General features: G+C 41.2%; 1 protein-coding gene across 18 annotated transcripts in view; it reads left to right on the top strand.

Annotated features, from left to right (window-relative positions):
• LIMCH1 (LIM and calponin homology domains 1) overlaps nt 1-19,216 on the top strand; it is a 327,424-nt gene that overhangs the window by 288,030 nt on the left and 20,178 nt on the right. For 10 of the 18 annotated variants that reach the window (XM_030313975.1, XM_030313969.1, XM_030313972.1 and 7 more), the window contains 5 exons: nt 1,277-1,367; nt 3,257-3,420; nt 7,719-7,824; nt 12,776-12,816; nt 17,313-17,393. In XM_030313975.1, the coding sequence (XP_030169835.1) occupies nt 1,277-1,367; nt 3,257-3,420; nt 7,719-7,824; nt 12,776-12,816; nt 17,313-17,393 (483 nt within the window). Of the gene's footprint in view, nt 1-1,276; nt 1,368-3,256; nt 3,421-7,718; nt 7,825-11,929; nt 12,005-12,775; nt 12,817-17,309; nt 17,394-19,216 lie in introns of all 18 variants that reach the window. The other 8 variants (XM_030313971.1, XM_030313967.1, XM_030313963.1 and 5 more) reach the window with 3 other exon arrangements.

Below are 19,216 nucleotides of genomic sequence, written 5' to 3'. Positions count from 1 at the left end.
GCCAAGTGGATTAGACAGAAAGATCCAAATCAGAGACCCTTTAGTGGAAGGACAAAGGAGTCAAGGATAAACCCAGGCCCTAGCTTATAGAAACAGTAAGGAAGAGATGGATATGAAAAGTATTGTGTTAGAACCTTAGCAGGACTTGACAAATGATGGGCATTTGTGAGATATGAATCAGAAAACACTTAAGAATTTTTTTGTGTGGGGGCACCTGGGTGACTCAGTTGGTTAAGTGTCCGACTTCGGCTCAGGTCATGATCTCATGGTCCGTGGGTTCAAGCCCCGTGTTGGGCTCTGTGCTGACAGCTCAGAGCCAGGAGCCTGCTTTGGGTTCTGTGTCTCCCTCTCTCTCTGCCCCTCCCCTGCTCACACCCTGTCTCTGTCTTTCAAAATTGAATAAATGTTAAAAAAAAGTTTTTAAGAGTTTTTTCATGTGATGCCATAAACAGAAATAGTCAGATTTAGAGGCAGAGCTTATTTTAAGGTAACTTTTAGCATGTCTAGTGTGAGCCATTTACCATGACATCAATGTGCTAGACTGAAGCTTTGATGAACTCTCAGGGCTGGAGGTGAAATTACAATTCATATATGGATGGAGAACGTAACAGTGAGTGCGTGAGAATAATTGATACATTTGAGAGTGATTCAGCACAGGTGATAGAAAATAGTTGAAATTTTTAGAAATGACCCATATTTGGATGAGATGAAAAGGAGTAAGAACCAGAGAAGAGGAGAGAACATGAGAGAAATTGGTAATAGAGAGTTCTTGAAACCCCAGGAAGAAAAAGAACACCGGAGTAAAATCCACAGTGCTAAGAGTTATAGGCATCTGTGCTGAAGACAAGCTATGGGAAGGTTAATTGTAACCTTAAAAATTTTTTTCCCACTGGTGATATGACCCTAAGCCAACTTTAAAGGCATGTGGGAGCAAGTAGGTAGTGACTATGATTTTGAAAACTCAGTGGTGATGGGAAAGGGAAAGTGGGATGTGCATCTGAGACAGTAAGAAAGGGTGGGGGTGCGGTGGGCACGTGTGACCTCATAATGCCCCTCTCCTCCTTCACAGTGTATCTCCTTCCAGCCAATCCAGCCTTTCACCGTAAAGCTGCCTAGGAAATTGAAAAGAATGAGTTCATCATACAGGCCGTTCACCTCGTTGGCCTAAAAATCCCTCTTCGAAAAGAAAGATAGAAATCTTTTGTCTTTTAGAACTACCAAAGGGATGATTTAGTCAAAGGGGAAAAAAAATCTTTTTTTTTTTTTTTTTTTTCAGGAAACCACTGAAGAAACTGAACCCAACAGTCAAGAAGATGAGAATGATGGCAAAGAAACACAGAAAGGGAATACAGAACTTGCCTCACCAGGTTTGTTTCCTAACAAACTAGTTTTAAAGGAAATCGTGATAACTGTTAAGATACGATGAAAATAGAGTGAAGAATTTCTCCCACTGATCTGTAGAGATGTAGGTAGAGTCAAGGCTCTACAATTGGGTGTGACTGTGCTGCCACCTAGAGACTTCCTGGGGAAATCCTGACCGTAGGATTTATCTGGCTACAGAAACAGGAGCCCATACATCTTTGCTACTGTGGTATTTCTTGGTTTTTTTGAAAGCATATCTCCATCATCATAAAGATTATGTTTCCAAAAACAGTTATGCTAATAACTAGGGGTCATATTTTAATACACATAATATCAATAGATAAGATATAAACCAAAAACACGTTATCAAAATAGACACTAAAATGATAAAGCTGGCAGACAGTTTAATAAAGTAATTTTTTTGTTTTTGCAAACATAAAAACTGCCCACCCTCTTCTAATACCAAATTATTTTTAAATGGCATTTTATTTTATTTTATTTTATTTTATATTTTATTTTGTTTTATTTTGTTTTATTTTATTTTATTTTATTTTATTTTATTTTATTTTATTTTATTTTTGAGACAGAGAGGGTGCATGCACAAGCTGAGAAGGAGCTGAGGGAGGGAGGGAGGGAGAGAGAAAGAGAGAGGGAATGGGAAAGAGAGAGAGAGAGAGAGAGAGAGAGAGAGAAAGAATCTTAAACAGGCTCCACGCTCAGCACAGAGCCCAATGCGGGGCTCAATCTCATGACCATGAAAAATCAAAAGTCAGACACTTGACTGACTGAGCCACCCAGGCACACCTAAAGTGGCATTTTATTTTTTAAAAATTTTTTTTCAACGTTTTTTTTATTTATTTTTGGGACAGAGAGAGACAGAGCATGAATTGGGGAGGGGCAGAGAGAGAGGGAGACACAGAATCGGAAACAGGCTCCAGGCTCCGAGCCATCTGCCCAGAGCCTGACGCGGGGCTCGAACTCACGGACCGCGAGATCGTGACCTGGCTGAAGTCGGACGCTTAACCGACTGCGCCACCCAGGCGCCCCTAAAGTGGCATTTTAAAATAAATTAAATAGGGGTGCCTGGGTGGCTCAGTTGGTTAAGCGTCCGACTTCGGCTCAGGTCATGATCTTGTGGTCCATGAGTTTGAGCCCCGTGTTGGGCTCTGTGCTGACAGCTCAGAGCCTGGAGCCTGCTTCGGATTCTGTGTCTCCCTCTCTCTGTGCCACTGCCCTGCTCATGCTCTGTCTCTCTTTCTCTCTCAAAAACAAATAAACATTAAAGATTTTTTTTCTTAATGAATTAAATACCATTATTACAAATTTTAGCATATGCTTTTTCCAAATAGATTGCACCTCCACATTTTGATATGCCCCTCACTCTAGAGAATACCTAATTCTTCCATATATATCAGAGAACACTTTATTTTCACTGCATTATATATACCACACACTCATTAACACATTTCAATGATGAAAATGTAACGGGTAAAAGGGGCATTGAAATTCAAAAGAAAGAGTCAAGCTGCCACTCAGTCATTTGGAAAGAAAGTGTCTATAAGTATTCTCTCATCCAACCCACCTACCGTAATATTTTGTGTCAACATTTTGTCTCATGTCATGCTCTTCATGAAACTGACTCTTACTAAGAACTTAAATTTTTCATGGTGGGCTTCTTTATGTGTCTTATGTTGCTTGATTTCTTTTTAATGTCTTGAAAGAGACTGGCCAATTCTGACATCTCAGCCTCTTTATAACTCTCGTCACACTGTAATCCAACTTCTTATGGCCCAGGGCAGGATACGTGTTGGATGTATTTCATGGCAGTGCAGGGGAAATGGTCCTTCATGGGATGTCCTTCTTTTTCATGTTTCTGAATGTAACTCCATTTCAGAGCCACAGCATTTTACAACAACCGTGACTCGGTCCAGCCCGACTGTGCCCTTTGTGGAGTTTTCCTCGAGCCCCCGACTGAAAAATGATGTGCCAGAAGAAAATGACCAGAAGAAGCTGGAAAATGAAATGAGTGGAAAGGTGGAGTTGGTGCTGTCACAGAAGGTGAAGTACACAGTGTCCAAATTAGTGTGGCTTCATGTTGTAGCTGGCTTATGAAGGGAACTTATATCAGTGGCACTTGTTCATAATGAGGATTTATTTTCTCTCTGAGTCTGTTCCTATCTTTAATCTGTATTTACTTCTAAATGCAACTATACTACATGTTCTTTCTTTAAAAAAAAATGAAATGCGTATAGAAAGATACACAGATTAAGTCACTTGGGCTGCTATAGCAGCCAGAGGCTGGGTGGCTTGTAAATAACAGACATTTACTTCTCACAGTTCCGGAGGCTAGAACTCCAAGATCAAGGTATCTGGTGAGGACCCACTTCCCAGTTCACAGGTGACTTTCTTGCAGTGCCCTCATTTGTTGGGTAGCGCGAGGGAGCTCTCTTGAGTCTCTTTTTATAAGGGCACGAATCACCTACCAAAGACCACCTCTTAATACCACTATCTCAAGGGTTAGGATTTCAACATGTGAATTTTGGGAGGCCACAAGCATTCATTCTGTAGCTATGCATTTTTTAAAACTTATATGTATATTTATAGTAATGTACCTGTAAATACATGACAAATCTGTCAAATAATATATGTAAACATATAAAAAATAATATATAAATTAAAAAATAGAAATAAAACAAGAGAGGGCGCCTGGGTGGCTCAGTCGGTTAAGCGGCCGACTTCGGCTCAGGTCACGATCTCGCCGTCCGTGAGTTCGAGCCCTGCATCGGGCTCTGTGCTGACTGCTCAGAGCCTGGAGCCTGTTTCCGATTCTGTGTCTTCCTCTCTCTCTGACCCTCCCCCATTCATGCTCTGTCTCTCTCTGTATCAAAAATAAATAAACGTTAAAAAAAAATTAAAAAAAAAAAGAAATAAAGCAAGAGAGATAGCCACTGAAACCTACCTCTACTAGTAGCAATTGATACATATTGGTTTATATATATTCATTCAACATCTTTTAAATTTTATTTCAAATAATTTTTAATTATGCAGTTATATATTTAAAAGAAAAATGTAATGGGCCTAAGCTTGCTTATCTGCAGCTTACTAAATATTCTCTCACATTTACCTGTTTTATAGCAATGATACTTCTGATGCCTCTGGACTTGCACAACAAGGAAACTAGAAAATTATTATTCTGATATAATGAGTTTTAATGTCTTGTTTTTATTAAATTTCTTCCTTGTTTAGAGTCTCATCTCATTCATACTAATTTGGTTTGTTTTCAGGCACAGTCTCAAAGTCTTCGTCTTTATTCCAGTTGCTCTCAACCTCGGCTACCCTTTAGAATTCAAAAAATACCAAGCGTGCTCCATATCAAATCAGAATTGCTGAGGGAAGGTCCCAGGCATCTGTATTTTTTTTTTTTAATTTTTTTTTGACGTTTATTTATTTTTGGGACAGAGAGAGATAGAGCATGAACGGGGGAGGGGCAGAGAGAGAGGAAGACACAGAATCGGAAACAGGCTCCAGGCTCTGAGCCATCAGCCCAGAGCCTGATGCGGGGCTCGAACTCCCGGACCGCAAGATCGTGACCTGAGCTGAAGTCGGACGCTTAACCGACTGCGCCACCCAGGCGCCCCAGGCATCTGTATTTTTAAAAGCTCCCCTGGTGATTCCAAGAGGGCCACCAACACAGACAACCATGGGCTTGCACACTGGCGTACTGTATGTGGTGACATTCCAGCTTTAAGAATTAACCCTAAATTTGGATTGGACATTTTTACCACTTCTAGTTCCAGTTCATTCGTCATTTACTCAGCCAGTATTGACTGTGCACCTACTCTAAGCCAGGCACTGTACTAAACACTGGGTTTCAACAGCAAACAAGATACAGCCCCGGGCCTTATGGAGAGCACAGTGCTGTACCTAGGTAGAACGTCAAAAATGCCTATTGTCTTGATGCCTTTGGGGGATTTCAGACTCCAGTTATTCCTCATTTTTATACATGGAGGATTAAGGAATGGTCTAGAGGTCTGAAAGTAGGAACTAAATCACAGGAAAACGTTGGGGGCAGGCAGGATTTCCCACCTTGGCAGATTTGCCTTATCCACATGACGCTTGTAGCCATTATTTCATTTTTATTCTTCCAAATGAACTTTTTTCCCACTTAAATCTAAACTGGAAGGAAAACTGTCTCATCACTAAAAAATATTTTTTTATGAAACGAAGTAAACACAATAACTAAAAAGTATTAATCTGCATATCTCATCTGCCTAACCTCATCTGTGTGGTCCATCTTTAGACCACCAGGGTCATGTCTACCCTACTATGGAAAACACTGTTTTCAGGGGTTCTTAACTGTGTGTGTGTGTGTGTGTGTGTGTGTGTGTGTGTGTGTGTGTGTTTACCAGACCCTTTGGCATCTGGTAAACAGTATTCTCAAGATAATATTCTTAAAAGTATAAAATACACAAGATTACCACATTTTCCTACGTACCAAGTGCTATCAAGGAGATACACCCCTTAAATTCTGTTCTGTGGACTCCAGATTAAGAATCTCTACTAGTTGGTTAGCAGATGCAATAATGGTTTTGGATCCCAACGCTTTTTGTACACCGTAAGAATCCCTCCCCTCTATTTTCCATCTGTGGAGTTAACACTTAGGAAAAAGGAGAAAGGTGATCACTGTGGTTGCAGCAGCTTTTGTCTTCTGACTTCTCTTGAGAGTGTTACCTTTATGAAACGAAGTGTTCATGCACATGGGCTGACCTTTTTATGTAGTGGTGATTTGGGGCATTTCTGCTAGTAACATTCATTTACAACTGAGCATCACTGAAACACTTTTTTTGTCAGTCTCAACTATGGAGGAAATGGTATAAGGTTAAGATTTGGGGCTTGTCAACTTTGGTAAGTCTAAGCCTTAGCCTTTGCTGCGTATTTAACATTGAAGTTCATTGGGACATCTGGTTGACCTCTGTAATGCAGAATGAAGTGATTAACTATTTTCTTCAAGATTCCATTAGGGCCAAATTTATTATTCATAAAGAAAAATAAAATCCTACGAAGAAGAAATTATAGGCATGAAATCATCCTGAGAACCAAATCAGAGATCAGCTTATGATGAAACAAATGCTCTACAGCCTGACTTGCCCTGTTTGCTATCAAGTTAGTCTACTGGGAACACAGCCACTAGCCAGAGTGAACCCGAGCAAGTCCTGTAAGCAGCTGAAAGGACACGAACTGATATAGCCATGCCCTTCCTTCTGATCTTTGCTCGGAGTCTACTGACTCTTGTTTTAGACATCAGTTTGGTAATCTGGTCTTTCAGCAGTTGATTGGAAGCAATAAGTCAGAAGGAAGGTGCTTCTTCCGCCCAAAGCCATTCAGATTGGGGAAAAACAAAATAAGATTAGATAACAATAAGAAGAAAACAATCTATTTCTACAAAGCAAACAGAAGAATTCATAAAGCTTAAAATTTTGAAACTATTTGCCATAAGGACAAGTGATCTAATCTGCCTCAACAATCCCCTAATGGCACCATTGCTAGGACACTAGTGGATGGTAGTTATTTAAAACGACACTTCTGTGTCAACAAGCAAAATATATTGCCTTTAATGTGCTCTGCATAAGTTTGTGGGAGGGTAGTGTACTGTCTTGAGAATAATGTTCACTAGAAGGTGATATTATTTTAATACTCAGCACTTACATAGTAAGATTTATTTTATCTTATGTGGAGCATCTCACTTTCTGATGTTACAAAATCAGTATTATGTAGTACCAAGAAGAGGATATGTGGTTGATTGATCAGAAAATAGTACAGAATGGTGTATAATCCCGAAGATAGAATATTATCTTCTGGGTTTGGAGAAAAGTGATCATCATACTTCTATGCTCTAGTTTGATTTCTCTGAAAAAAAATTGGCCTCTATATATTTTTTTTAATGTTTATTTATTTATTTATTTATTTATTTATTTATTTTGAGTGAGAGAGAGAGAGAGAGAGAGCATGAGCAGGGGGAGGGGTAGAGAGAGAGGGACACACGGAATCCCAAGCAGGCTCCAGGCTCTGAGCTATCAGCACAGAGCCCAATGTGGGTCTTGAACTCACAGACCACGAGATCATGAACTGAGCAGAAGTTGGACGCTTAACCTACTGAGCCACCCAGGCACCCCAGGCCTCTATATTAATGTAGAAAACACAAAAGAGTTTTGGGGAAGGGGCAAAATTTTCCATTTAAAAGTTAAACATTTGGGTTTATTGACTTATGTAATAGCTGTGGTTCTTAAATTGTATTTCACCTGTGCAATTTTTAATGGAAAATATTAGAATGTTTCTGTTTGTTGCCCGTGATCCAGGTGGGAAAGCCAAAATCGCCAGAGCCAGAAGCAACCCTGACGTATCCATTTCTGGACAAAATGCCTGAAACCAACCAATTACATTTGCCAAATCTCAATTCTCAAGGTAAAATAAAATAAATATTTTATTAGCTCTGCCTGTTCTCCTGGGCCCATCTGCAGTAAAATATTCTTTATTTTAAAGGAAGACTACCTCCTTTATGTTAACATCCCTTTAGCCATGGTGTTTGCAAGAATCCGTGGTGGCTAAATTAAACAACTTCAGAATGGAAATCTGGGATCGCACTGTCTATGTGGCCCAGCCAGAAACCCAGCTACTGACACTGTTTTGTCAGCCCGGCGCTGTAGGCACAGTAGGACCTACACAAGTGTTTGATACCTTAAAAGAGTTTTATTGGCTCCAAAATGTTTTTTAAAATTACAAAATAAAAAAGCAATAACTTTAATAAAAAGTTTATCTTAATGGTTATGTCAACTTCATTAACTGTTAATTATCTCATCTTTACAAAATACTCATTTCCTGGGGCGCCTGGGTGGCGCAGTCGGTTAAGCGGCCGACTTCAGCCAGGTCACGATCTCGCGGTCCGTGAGTTCGAGCCCCGCATCAGGCTCTGGGCTGATGGCTCGGAGCCTGGAGCCTGTTTCCGATTCTGTGTCTCCCTCTCTCTCTGCCCCTCCCCCGTTCATGCTCTATCTCTCTCTGTCCCAAAAATAAATAAACGTTGAAAAAAAAAATTCAAAATACTCATTTCCTTTGACAATTTGACTCCTTTGGAAGAAAATCAGATTTTCTTACTCCATAATAATTCCCGGGTGTGCATGACGATTACTGAGAAGTCATTCACAATCATAGATTAAACGTGTTCGGCAAACTCCCCAGGTAACTCACAGGCCATGTACAGGTTGTGAATTTACCCCTTTACTCTTTAATAAGAGTTCCACTTGAATCTCTATCCTTGTGAAAAACTCAGGTGCCCACAACCACCAGAAAGGAGCCTTAGGGGTGTGAACAGGATAGGGGAGTGTCCTGAGAATTCCCTGCCTGTTCTGCAAAACAGATAGACTCCTGGGCATTACTGGTGTGAGTTCTCTCTCCAGATGTGAAAACAGCTAGAGTTTAGGAGGCAAGAGCGGTGAGGTTTCTTGTTTATCTTTTTCTAATGTCCTCTTCCCAGTACACTTTATAGATTTATCAGCTCAGGCAAAGAGAAGATGCTACAGGGTCATTGTGGCTGGGGATTTATTTTTACTTTTTTCTTTTCAAGGATGGGCAGCTATTTGGGGCCACAATTGGCAGAATCTCGGTTGGCTTCCTTTAGCCCCGGTTGATGGCTGGGTGATAAGGTGGGCTCTATTTGTATAACAGGAAGTACTTTGGAGGAAATTAATTAGTACATACACTGATGATCTCTGGTTCCTTAATGTGGAAAAAAGTTCAATACTGCCTTCCAAGCATTTGTTTTAAATTTGTCGGCCCTACTGTCCTGAGGGGAATTGACAAAAATAAAGTCTTCTAACTGGGCCAGCAATTGACCATATTTAGACAGGTTTTAATCCTGCCCTATTTCTACCACTTTTTAATTGTGTGGAGAAGTAATAGAGAGAGGAAGTATATATTTTAAGCCATCTTAATTAGTTTTCTTGTCTCACATGTTTTTACATTCTGTTACCTGTTGTGCATTTCAACTTTGCGAAATGTGCTGTTAATTAAGGGACTTTACATCATGCTTTATCTAAGTTGAATGATAAAAAGTAAAATTTAGTAGCACTAGAGAATTTCAAAAATTAGTCTTCAAGATAGAACTATATTCGATGTACACTTGTTCTGTACTCCTGTCCGGTTCACGGAAGCTGTAATGATGGCTGCAGGCTCTGGAGACAATGCTTGGGTTTGAATTCTTGCTCATCTAGTTCTTAGCTGTGTGATCTTCCCCACCAAGATCTCCTAATCTCTTATCATCACCTGTAAACTGTAAAATGGAAACAATAGTACCAACTTCATAAGAGTTTTGGAATAATTAAATGAGATAAACAAACAAAAAAAAGTGTTTAGTTCAATACCTGCCCCAGAATAAGCGCTAATAATATAATCTGGTAGTTTCAGAATAGTAGGAATAGAAGTACAGAGCAAGATACCAGGCAATAATAAGCTATTCCTTTTTAAATTTATTTTTAAATGTAATGTAATGTACTTACATATATTTTTGAGAGAGAGAGAGAATGAATCCCAAGCAGGTTCTGCAGTCAGTGCAGAGCCCAACACAGGGCTCAGTCTTACAAACTGTGAGATCATGACCTGAGCTGAAGTCAGGAGTCAGATGCTTAACCGACTGAGCCACCCAGGTTCCCAGTAATAAGCTATTCTTAAATGCTTGTCTTAAAATAAGAATGGATACTGTAAAGATATGGCTTTAAGCAGTAATTTTCAAATATGAGTATGTGCCAGGGTTCCCTACAGGATTGGTTAAAACACAGGTCCCTGGGTTCCATTCCTACAGTGTCTGAGTAGGCCTGGGCTGGGGCCAGAGTATTTGCATTTCTAACAAGTTCCCAAAGGTGATGTTGTTGCTGGAGATCCAGGGACCACACTCTGAAAACCACTGACTTGAAGTGTGTGTTTTAATTGCTGACCAAAGACATTGTCAAGAGAGTAATACTTTGTTTACAGTGAATAAATTCCTATCTTCGAGAAGAAAAGGCCTCTAATAAATGTAACCTTAAAAGACAGAATTTGTCTTAAATTGGGAGGGGAGAGGGGGAAGTATAGGGCTTTACCCAGATATAAAAAGTCAGAGGGAGTGGGAGATACGGGCTTCCAGGTATGGAATGAGTAAGTCACCGGATGGAAAGAAAGTACAGCTCAGAGAATACAGTCCATGGTATTGTGACAGCGTTGTGTGGTGACAGATGATGGCTATACTTGTTCTATGTGTATGTGCTATAGCATACTGTATAGAGTTATCCATCACTGTGTTGTGCATGAAACTAATATTGTGCATCAGTTTCAATTTAAAGGAAAAAGTCAGTGGAACTATGTAAGTGACTGGTCTGTGGTCACACATCAAGTCCAAAGAAGCTATACATTTAGGATCAGGAATCTTGGAGCCATACCTAATACTCTCTCCCTTAGACAATGATATCTCCCCCATTTCTACAAACTCGTATGTTTATAGACTGATTTACAGGCTACTGAAGATCTGGTGGTGGGCCCTAATGATATTTCACAGATTCCCCCTAAGCGCGCGCGCGCACACACACACACACACACGGAGTCTTTTTTTAATTTATTTTTCTTTTATTATTTAAAAAAAATTTTAATGTTTATTTATATTTTTGAGAGAGAGAGCATGAGCAGGGAGGCGCAGAGAGAGAGGAAGACACAGATTCTGAAGCAGGCTCCAGGCTCTGAACTGTCAGCACAGAGCCCGACGTGGGGCTCAAACTCATGAACTGTGAGATCATGACCTGAGCTGAAGTCGGACACTTAACCGACTGAGCCATCCAGGCGCCCCATAAGTAGCCTTTAAATAATCTGAAAACATTCACAGAATACATTTGAAGGTGATAGTTTTCCTTTTCTCAACTATCTCCCAGCAGTTCAAAGATATATTGGTGTTTTGGGAAAATACGTGCACATTTTAAAACTGATGTCTTTGAACTGAGAATGATGTGAGAGTTGCACAGGGCCCAGTTTAAGGATGTAAATGCTGACCATGAGCTTGTGTCTATACAGACAGACATCTACACATCCTTTTGCTATACACATGCGTAACTTTGGCCTCAGACTTCCATACATATGCTTTATAAAGGATAGAAAAGAATCATTGAACTCATCTCTGCTGTCTTTTATACTTTCCCAGTGTTCTCCAAAAGCAATTTAAACTGTGCGTTTTGCTCTTGCAGAGCGTATCATCCTATCATTTGAGATTTAACTTTTAACAGTATCACCATTAAGTATGCGCCTATAAAATTTCACCTAACGCCAAGGAAGACCAACCACGGCAGGAACTGTCCCATTTCTACTGGCTTTTGTCCATGTCTTCAGGTTTTGTATGAGTTTTATTGGGATATTTTGTACTTTAGAGTCCCTCCTTCTCAACTCTTGTATCGACTACAGCCAAACGTCCTTCAGTACTTGAGAGCGTGGTTCTATCCAATTCTCACCCCGTCCTCATGGTTTTCTGTTTGTTCTGTTCTGCCATCTGATCTAGAGTCGCCTGGCATTGCCAGTGTTCCGCTTAGAGTTCAGAACTCTTGGCGACGTTCCCAGTTTTTCTCCCAGTCAGGTAAAATGCATACTGGGTAGCTGTATCTCTTTTGTGCAAAAATCCATGTTGGGGGCAGCCGATACTGTCTGGTATTCTTCTTCATTTCTGATTTCAGAAAAAAAAAAAAAAAACGCTTGTTTCTGACACACAGTTAGCAAAGAGCTGGTTCTTTGGTAACGGTACCAGTTATACTAAAATTGGAAGGAAATGCATAGAATTTTATTTTGATTTTGAAAATCTAAAGACGTAATATTCAGCTCTTTCTTTAAAAAAAAAAAACAAAAAAAATAGGCATTCAAAATCATTTTTTCTGCTCTTCTCTTTTTTTTTTTTTTTTTTTTTGTAAACAAAGGTTAGAAGTATTTGCCAGGAACCGGTAATGGTTCTCTTGTTAACTGTGTCCCTCTCTTTACTTTCTGGATGGTGTCTGGCCTCTCCCTGTATGATAATTCTCCATGTCAGACAGTGAGGGAACCAGGCAAGCAAGCTGGAATGCAAGGGGCATTAGAAACCAGCACCTATAATTTTTGCTTCTTATAGTCTAGTCTCTGGTGCTAATTGATGTGATCAATCATATGACACTGGTCATAACTCCTTTTGGTGATGGGTCCAAATTGCTTCAAGGGTCTGCTTTGTTATGATCTTCTAATGCTCTTGGCTTACCAAAAAAAAAAAAAATTGATCTAAGGCTGACATAGGAACCACCCTCCACTCAGAGGATCAGAGAGAAACACTGTTAGCAGCTGCTTAATCTTCTTTTTTTTTTTCCTTTTCTTTCTTTCTGTACAGTGGATTCTCCAGGCAGTGAAAAGTCACCTGTAACGACACCTGTAAGTAGCTGTGTGATTTTAATTTATAAAGTATTTTATTTGCTTAAAAAGAATTCAATCAAAAATGGACTCTAAATGATTATAAAAGAATAATTAAAAGTCTTGTGTAATGCTCTCAGGTGCAATGTGAGGAAAGACATTATACGGGTGGTTTATCCTTACACAGAGTTGTGATATGCCTGGAAACAAAATGGTAAGTGAGTTAGGAAAGTAAAATCTGATGAAGGTGACCATAGGAATTAGTATTAAAACATGCAGCTCCTATCAGCATTCAACATCATTGTTTTAACCGAGGGTAATACTTCAATACTTGAACATAGTGTACTGTCGACAGACAGGGTGCAGCTAAAACTCCCTGGGAGACCCACGCTGCCCCTGTTCACTCCTTTTCACAATGAGTATCTTGAATAATATTAACTGTATGTTTAGTTTTCAATATTTTCTTTCAATTACATCAAAAAAAGTCATTTGCTAAAAGTAAACATTACGACACATGATGCTGTGGCAACCGCTTGCTGCTGAATTGTACGTGAACGCTCTTTGTAGACCTGACTTTTCTCTGAACTGCGTGTTCCCAGTGCTGGGCCTGGCACCTTGTTCAGCCTCTGAAACTCCACTGGCTTTGGAGACTTCCTCGATGGCACAATCAACTGTAGCATTTCCGCGGAGCCCCCAAGGTGTAGCCACATAATCACCGTTGCACCTCTGATTCCAGATTTACTAACATATGACCCTGCAGATGTTATATAACTTCTTTGGACCTTATATTCCTTGATTATGCAATGAGATCATAATCTCTCCTTTCAGGATGTTGTGAGCTTTAATCGAAATAGTTACATGAAGCCTCTAACACAGTGCCTGATCCATGAACAAATCCTCCCAGTGGCTAATCCAAAAGGCCCACCATAGCCAATAGGAATTCTTTTTTTTTTTTTTAATGTTTGTTTATTTTTGTGAGAGAGTGTGTGCAAACGGAAGAGGGGCAGAGAGAAAGGGAAGCAGAGGATCCGAAGCAGGCTCTGTGTTGACAGCAGAGGCCAATGTGGGGCTCAAACTCATGAATCGTGAGGTCATGAGCTGAGCTGAAGTCAGATGCTTAACTGACTGAGCCATCCAGGGACCCCGCCAATACCAATTCTTATCTATAGGTACATTGTCTCACTCTGAGAAGTCCTAAGTGTCTGTGCAGAATGGGGAAGGGTCACACAGCCCTAAGTATTTCCAGCCACATTCCAGAACTAGCAACCACTTGTGCAGGCTGAGTCTCCAGCCAATACTGGGAATCTTGAGTTTCTCAGGAAGCTGGGTATACTCCCGGTGCATGGGAACCCCCAGAAGGATCCCAGAGGTGGCATCCTTGGCACGTTAAGAGTATACGAAACACATTGATTTCCACCTTAATTTACATGGGAGCAACAGAGTCATATTATTCTTACAAGAACCCTAGGCAGGGGTGGAGGGGAAGGGTGCCCTGAAGAGATACGTCCTTATTTCTGGTTTATGGAAACTAGAACAAGAAAGAAACAAATTACTGACCTATATAAGTGAATTCTCTGAAAATACCCACCCAAATTTGACATTCTTTCAACGATAGCTCTTCATAGAACAGAAAAATAAGTGACATTTGAAAATAAGAGAAGCTTGAAGAGGAACTAAGCTTGGATTATGCTGACCTCAAAAGATCAGAACACTTGCAGTCAGACTTGGAGTGGCCTGGCTCAGCATCTAGAAAGGGGAGAGAAGGAGATGCATTCCTTGGCCTGAGGTGATTCCATCCACCTATTCAACAAACATCTGTTGAAGGCCTAAAAGTGCACGGTCTTGGGATACTTAGGGGGATAAGGGTCCTCTCTGCCTAGGAAACCCCAGGCCAAAGAAAGTACAGATTTGTAAACAGATAAATTATAGAACAAAGTGGGCTAAATGCTCTTCACTCTGACTTTCTCTAGCAGCTTTTAGATCTCTTTTATGATAGTTATCACACTGTCTTCTGGTGTCATTTATACATTGGTCACTCCTTCACAGCCACCCTCCCCACACACTCAGTTGTGAGCTCCACAAGGCTGGGACCCTTGGCCAGCTGGTATCCCCACCTGGCCCACACTGGTGCTCAGCAAATAGTCACCAAAGGAAGGAGCGGGATCACTTTGCTTTCCCTTTTGTTTATCACGCAAGTATCTTCCTCTTTATCTTTCTTCCTCTGAAGACACTATTTTTGTCTTCCTTTTTAACGAATATTCCCTATTTTCTTCTGTGCTCAATCTCCCTACCCCACACTGCTCCCTTCTGTCTGCTCACACTACTTATTCTTGTAATTACTGCCTGGTAAAATCTGAAAATTGAATAATTCCTAATTGTTGTTCTTTTTTCCGCCACGATTGGACAGACTCTCCCCACTGGACTCCCTATGGCTTTGTTCACAGAACCACACCCTTTTCCTTAAAAGACAAAGAAGGGTCATTCCTTCGAGAGGTGTTCTGAACACTTAAATGGCTTCTTAGTTTTAGGAAAATGCCAAGTGGAGCCAACCTTTAACACTGTTAATTCCTAATTTATTATCTGGAATCCCATTTGGATGACATTTTATGATCATCCAAGGAAATTTGGGAAATTTTGAATTATATACAGTTAAATATCTTAAATAGCTTTTCTCCTGCATAACCTGTCAGAGCCTTTACTTTACTAATTGCAGTATGAATCCCAAGAGTGGTGTATAGGAAATACATTTCCCTACCTGATTTGCCCACCTTGCCTTGATTTTTTGTGGGTATCATCCTAACCATTTGCAGGTACCATAGCAAGAGTACCAATGGAGGCTCACATTTCATGTGTCTGTATACATTAAAGTTATAAATATTTATCTTGTTATAACTCAAGCAACACCCATGGCTGGCCTGCATTCTCAGCCCGGAGACACTTTCTTGGGCCAGCTCGGCCCTTGTCCACCTAAGTGGTAGCATGGATCTGTTGGGGGCAGGGCAGAGCCGAGGGTGAGCTGGCCCAGGTGTCTTGGGCAGTAACTAGACCCATCTAAGCCTCGGACAGAACTGACCCTGTCCAGCTGCTCAGGCAGCTCAGGTAGATAGATTCTGCCTGCTGCCCACCACCCCCAGGCCCTCCCCCTCCTCTCTAATTCCGCCAGCCTCATCTTGCTTTTTTCTCTCTAGATTCTTAGACAGTTCTAGGTGCTTCCCCAAACCAGCCCATCAGAATAGAGGGAAGGGAAGAAGCACAGTTAGTGGGGAACGTGGTTTGCTTTGGCACCTCCCCCTGGGTGTTGGGAGAGGCCAAGTTTAAATGCGGCCGGTTTCCCAGAGGCCAGCTGTGATCTCTCTTCCCCTGTGGACCTGCTCCGTCTTGTATATTGTGTGACCCAGTTGCCCACTTTGGTTCTTGCATCCTTCTCCTGTTATTCCCATTCATTCATTGCTGCCAAACCCTTGGCATTCATTGCTGTTCACAAAACCCTTAAAAAAAAAAAAAAAAAAGTCTTTAAGTTTGTATGTTGGTTATTCGGCACCAGGGCAGGAACTCCCTCTTGCCTGAATCACAGGTGATGCTGGTGAGCATTGGTGAGTTAAATAACCCACTTTAGAGACAGCTGTGATGGAAAAGCAATAGCAGCATAAAAGATGAGTTTTGGGGGCTCCTGGGTGGCTCAGTCGGTGAGGTGTGCGACTTCGGCTCAGGTCATGATCTCACTGTTGGTGAGTTCGAGCCCCGCGTCGGGCTCTGTGCTGACAGCTCAGAGCCTGGAGCCTGCTTCAGATTCTGTGTCTGACTCTCTCTCTCTGCCCCTCCCCTGCTCGTGCTCTGTCTCTCTCTCTTAAAAATAAATAAACATTAAAAAAAAAAAAGATGAGTCCTATAGGGGACACCTCGGTGGTTCAGTCAGCTAAATGACCTTGATTCAGGTCATGATCTCACAGTTCATGAGTTTGAGCCACTTAATGCTGACGGCTCAGAGCCTAGAGCCTGCTTCAGATTCTGTGTCTCCCTCTCCCTCTCTCTGCCCCTCCCCCACTTGACTCTGTCTCTCTCAAAAATAAATAAACATTAAAAAAAAAAAAAGATGAGTTGTATAGTATGGCAAACACCACTTCTCACAAAATACAGTTCTGCTGAAATAAGCATTCCGATTTGCTTGGACCAGGATCGATACGCAGAATGAGTATCTCATGCTTAGAAGCGTGCATACATTTAAGAGATCACTTCTAAAAGAAATGAAGCCAAAGCCTTCCCATGCCAGGGGCTAGTTACTTCATGTTTTCATTAGCTGCAAAAAGGTTCACAGATCATACCAGCTTCCTGGAAGTAAACCAAAGAGGAATTAGGATTAAAAAGTGGTTTCCGGCAGCAAAGAGGGTCTTTAAGACATGTGGAGGCTTCAACTTCTGTATGTCGGAGTGCCAGTCTGTAAGCTAATTGCGTCCCTTGCCCTGTCCTGGCCTTGAGGATGTGGCTTAGTTCTGATCGTGGTTTTATTTTCTAAGCAGTTTAAATTCTGGGCATGGGACCCAGAAGAGGAACGTCGGAGACAGGAAAAATGGCAGCAGGAGCAGGAACGTTTGCTCCAGGTAGGACTGGGCTCACTGCTTTGTTATTTTCCATTAGATGATGCTCTCATCGTTACTGTTAAATAAGTTTTTAGCACAGGAAAGCATGGAATTGGATTCTTCTCAGAAGTTGGTGAGTCTAAGGCCATTCCCTTGGTACCAGTGCAACCGTGTCCTGTGTCTGATTCCTCCTGCCAGAGTTTACACTGATGAACACAATGAAAAAGCATTTCACTTAAAAAAAAAAAAAAGAAAATCCAAGGGGGCACCTGGCTGGTTCAGTCTGTAGAGCATGTGACTCTGGACCTTGGGGTTGTGAGTTTTAGCCCCACGATGGGTGTAGAGATTACTTAAAAATAAAATCTAAAAAGAAAAAACCCAAGTATTAGGGGCCAACCCACCCATTCATCACCTCCTTAGTTGCCACTCAAATTCCAGTCCAAGTAGCAGTGGGGATGAATGATCAAAAACTATTTGGTAGCATACATGTGAAATAAAATGTGGCCTGGGTCTTGTTCCTTCAGTGGAAATGTTTGCTCCATGTTTGAGTAAAGGCTGCTCATTTTTAATCCTAGAAAACTTTTGGGAGTAAATTGATCATGGTGCTGCTTATTCCAAGCCAGTTTTGTAGAGTAATGAGGATTCCAAAAGTAACCTACTAATCTTAGAAACTAACCTGAGTACTTGCATGTGCCAAGAACTGGCATATTTGTTGGTGCTTGATACATCTAGTTTAATCCTCATAAAACTCTTCAAAGTATGCCTTATAGTCCAAGTATGCAACTGAAGAAACTAAGTTTCAAAGAAGTTAAGGTCATACAGCTAACAGTTGTTGAGCCTGGTTTCAAATACAAGTCTGTATGAGTTTAAAACTCATGTTCTTTCCGCTGTATTCCAACTAGTGCTGATTTTACCAAAAGAGCATAAAGAAAAAGAATGTTAAATCTCATGAATTTTGATGACTTTAGGCTGGTGTGTTTTACTTCTTTTTCCTTATCTTTTTGCTTTGACCGCCACTCTTGGCTTAATTCCCAGGGGCTGGGAGCAGGGGTCAGTTTAGATAGTTAATTATAGTATAGCTTTAGGTCTGCCAGTTAAGTTTAACACTTTTCAAAATTGCACAGGGTTAAATCTTTAACCCAACGTGCACAGGGATAAATACCCACATATTAGTGAGAACCCAGATTGAGCAAAGTCCCAGAACTGTGGGGACTTTCAGGTCCAGTGGGAGACCCCAGACCAGCCACGGGCATCTACTGTTCCCTTGGAACTCAGATGCCCATTGCCCAGCTAAGTGGTGAACAGCTAAGAGTCAGAAATCCCACAAAGAAGACAAGCAAGCGTGCTTCCCAGGGTGGCACTCTGTCACTTACAGTCTCCAAGGAGGCCACCATTACAGATGCAGACATATGTGTTGTTCTTATCCCACCAAATTGTTACGCAGCGTGGCACTGCAGGGTTGTGAGCTTTGGGGCGAGGTGCCTGTGTGAGCCTGCCGGTGTGGGCACGCGTGTGTTCACGCATGTGTCCACACGTGTGTGCACGTGCTGGTGTGTGTACACGTGTGGGTTGGTATGTGCTGGTGTGTGTGTGTGTGTGGCATAGATGTATGGCATCTTTCACTCCCTCACTCAGTTCATCCTCCTGGTGAGGGGAGGATGTGATGTGAGCTCCTAGAACCAATAAGCCTAAGCTTTGCTTGTTTTTCAGTTTCTGTTAAGTGTTAGAGTCTGTTGCCTCTCTCTGAAAGGCCCCTAAAGTCCCTCTCAGAAACTTTATAAGATTAGGTTTTGATAACAACATTTTTACCTAGAGTTAAAAGCTGGCCATGGGTTGGCCAACAA

This window comes from Lynx canadensis, chromosome B1 (assembly GCF_007474595.2).
Source record: "Lynx canadensis isolate LIC74 chromosome B1, mLynCan4.pri.v2, whole genome shotgun sequence".
Taxonomy (NCBI): domain Eukaryota; kingdom Metazoa; phylum Chordata; class Mammalia; order Carnivora; family Felidae; genus Lynx; species Lynx canadensis.
The sequence above is the reverse complement of the archived record's forward strand: the minus strand, read 5'-3'. Positions and strand labels throughout refer to the sequence as shown.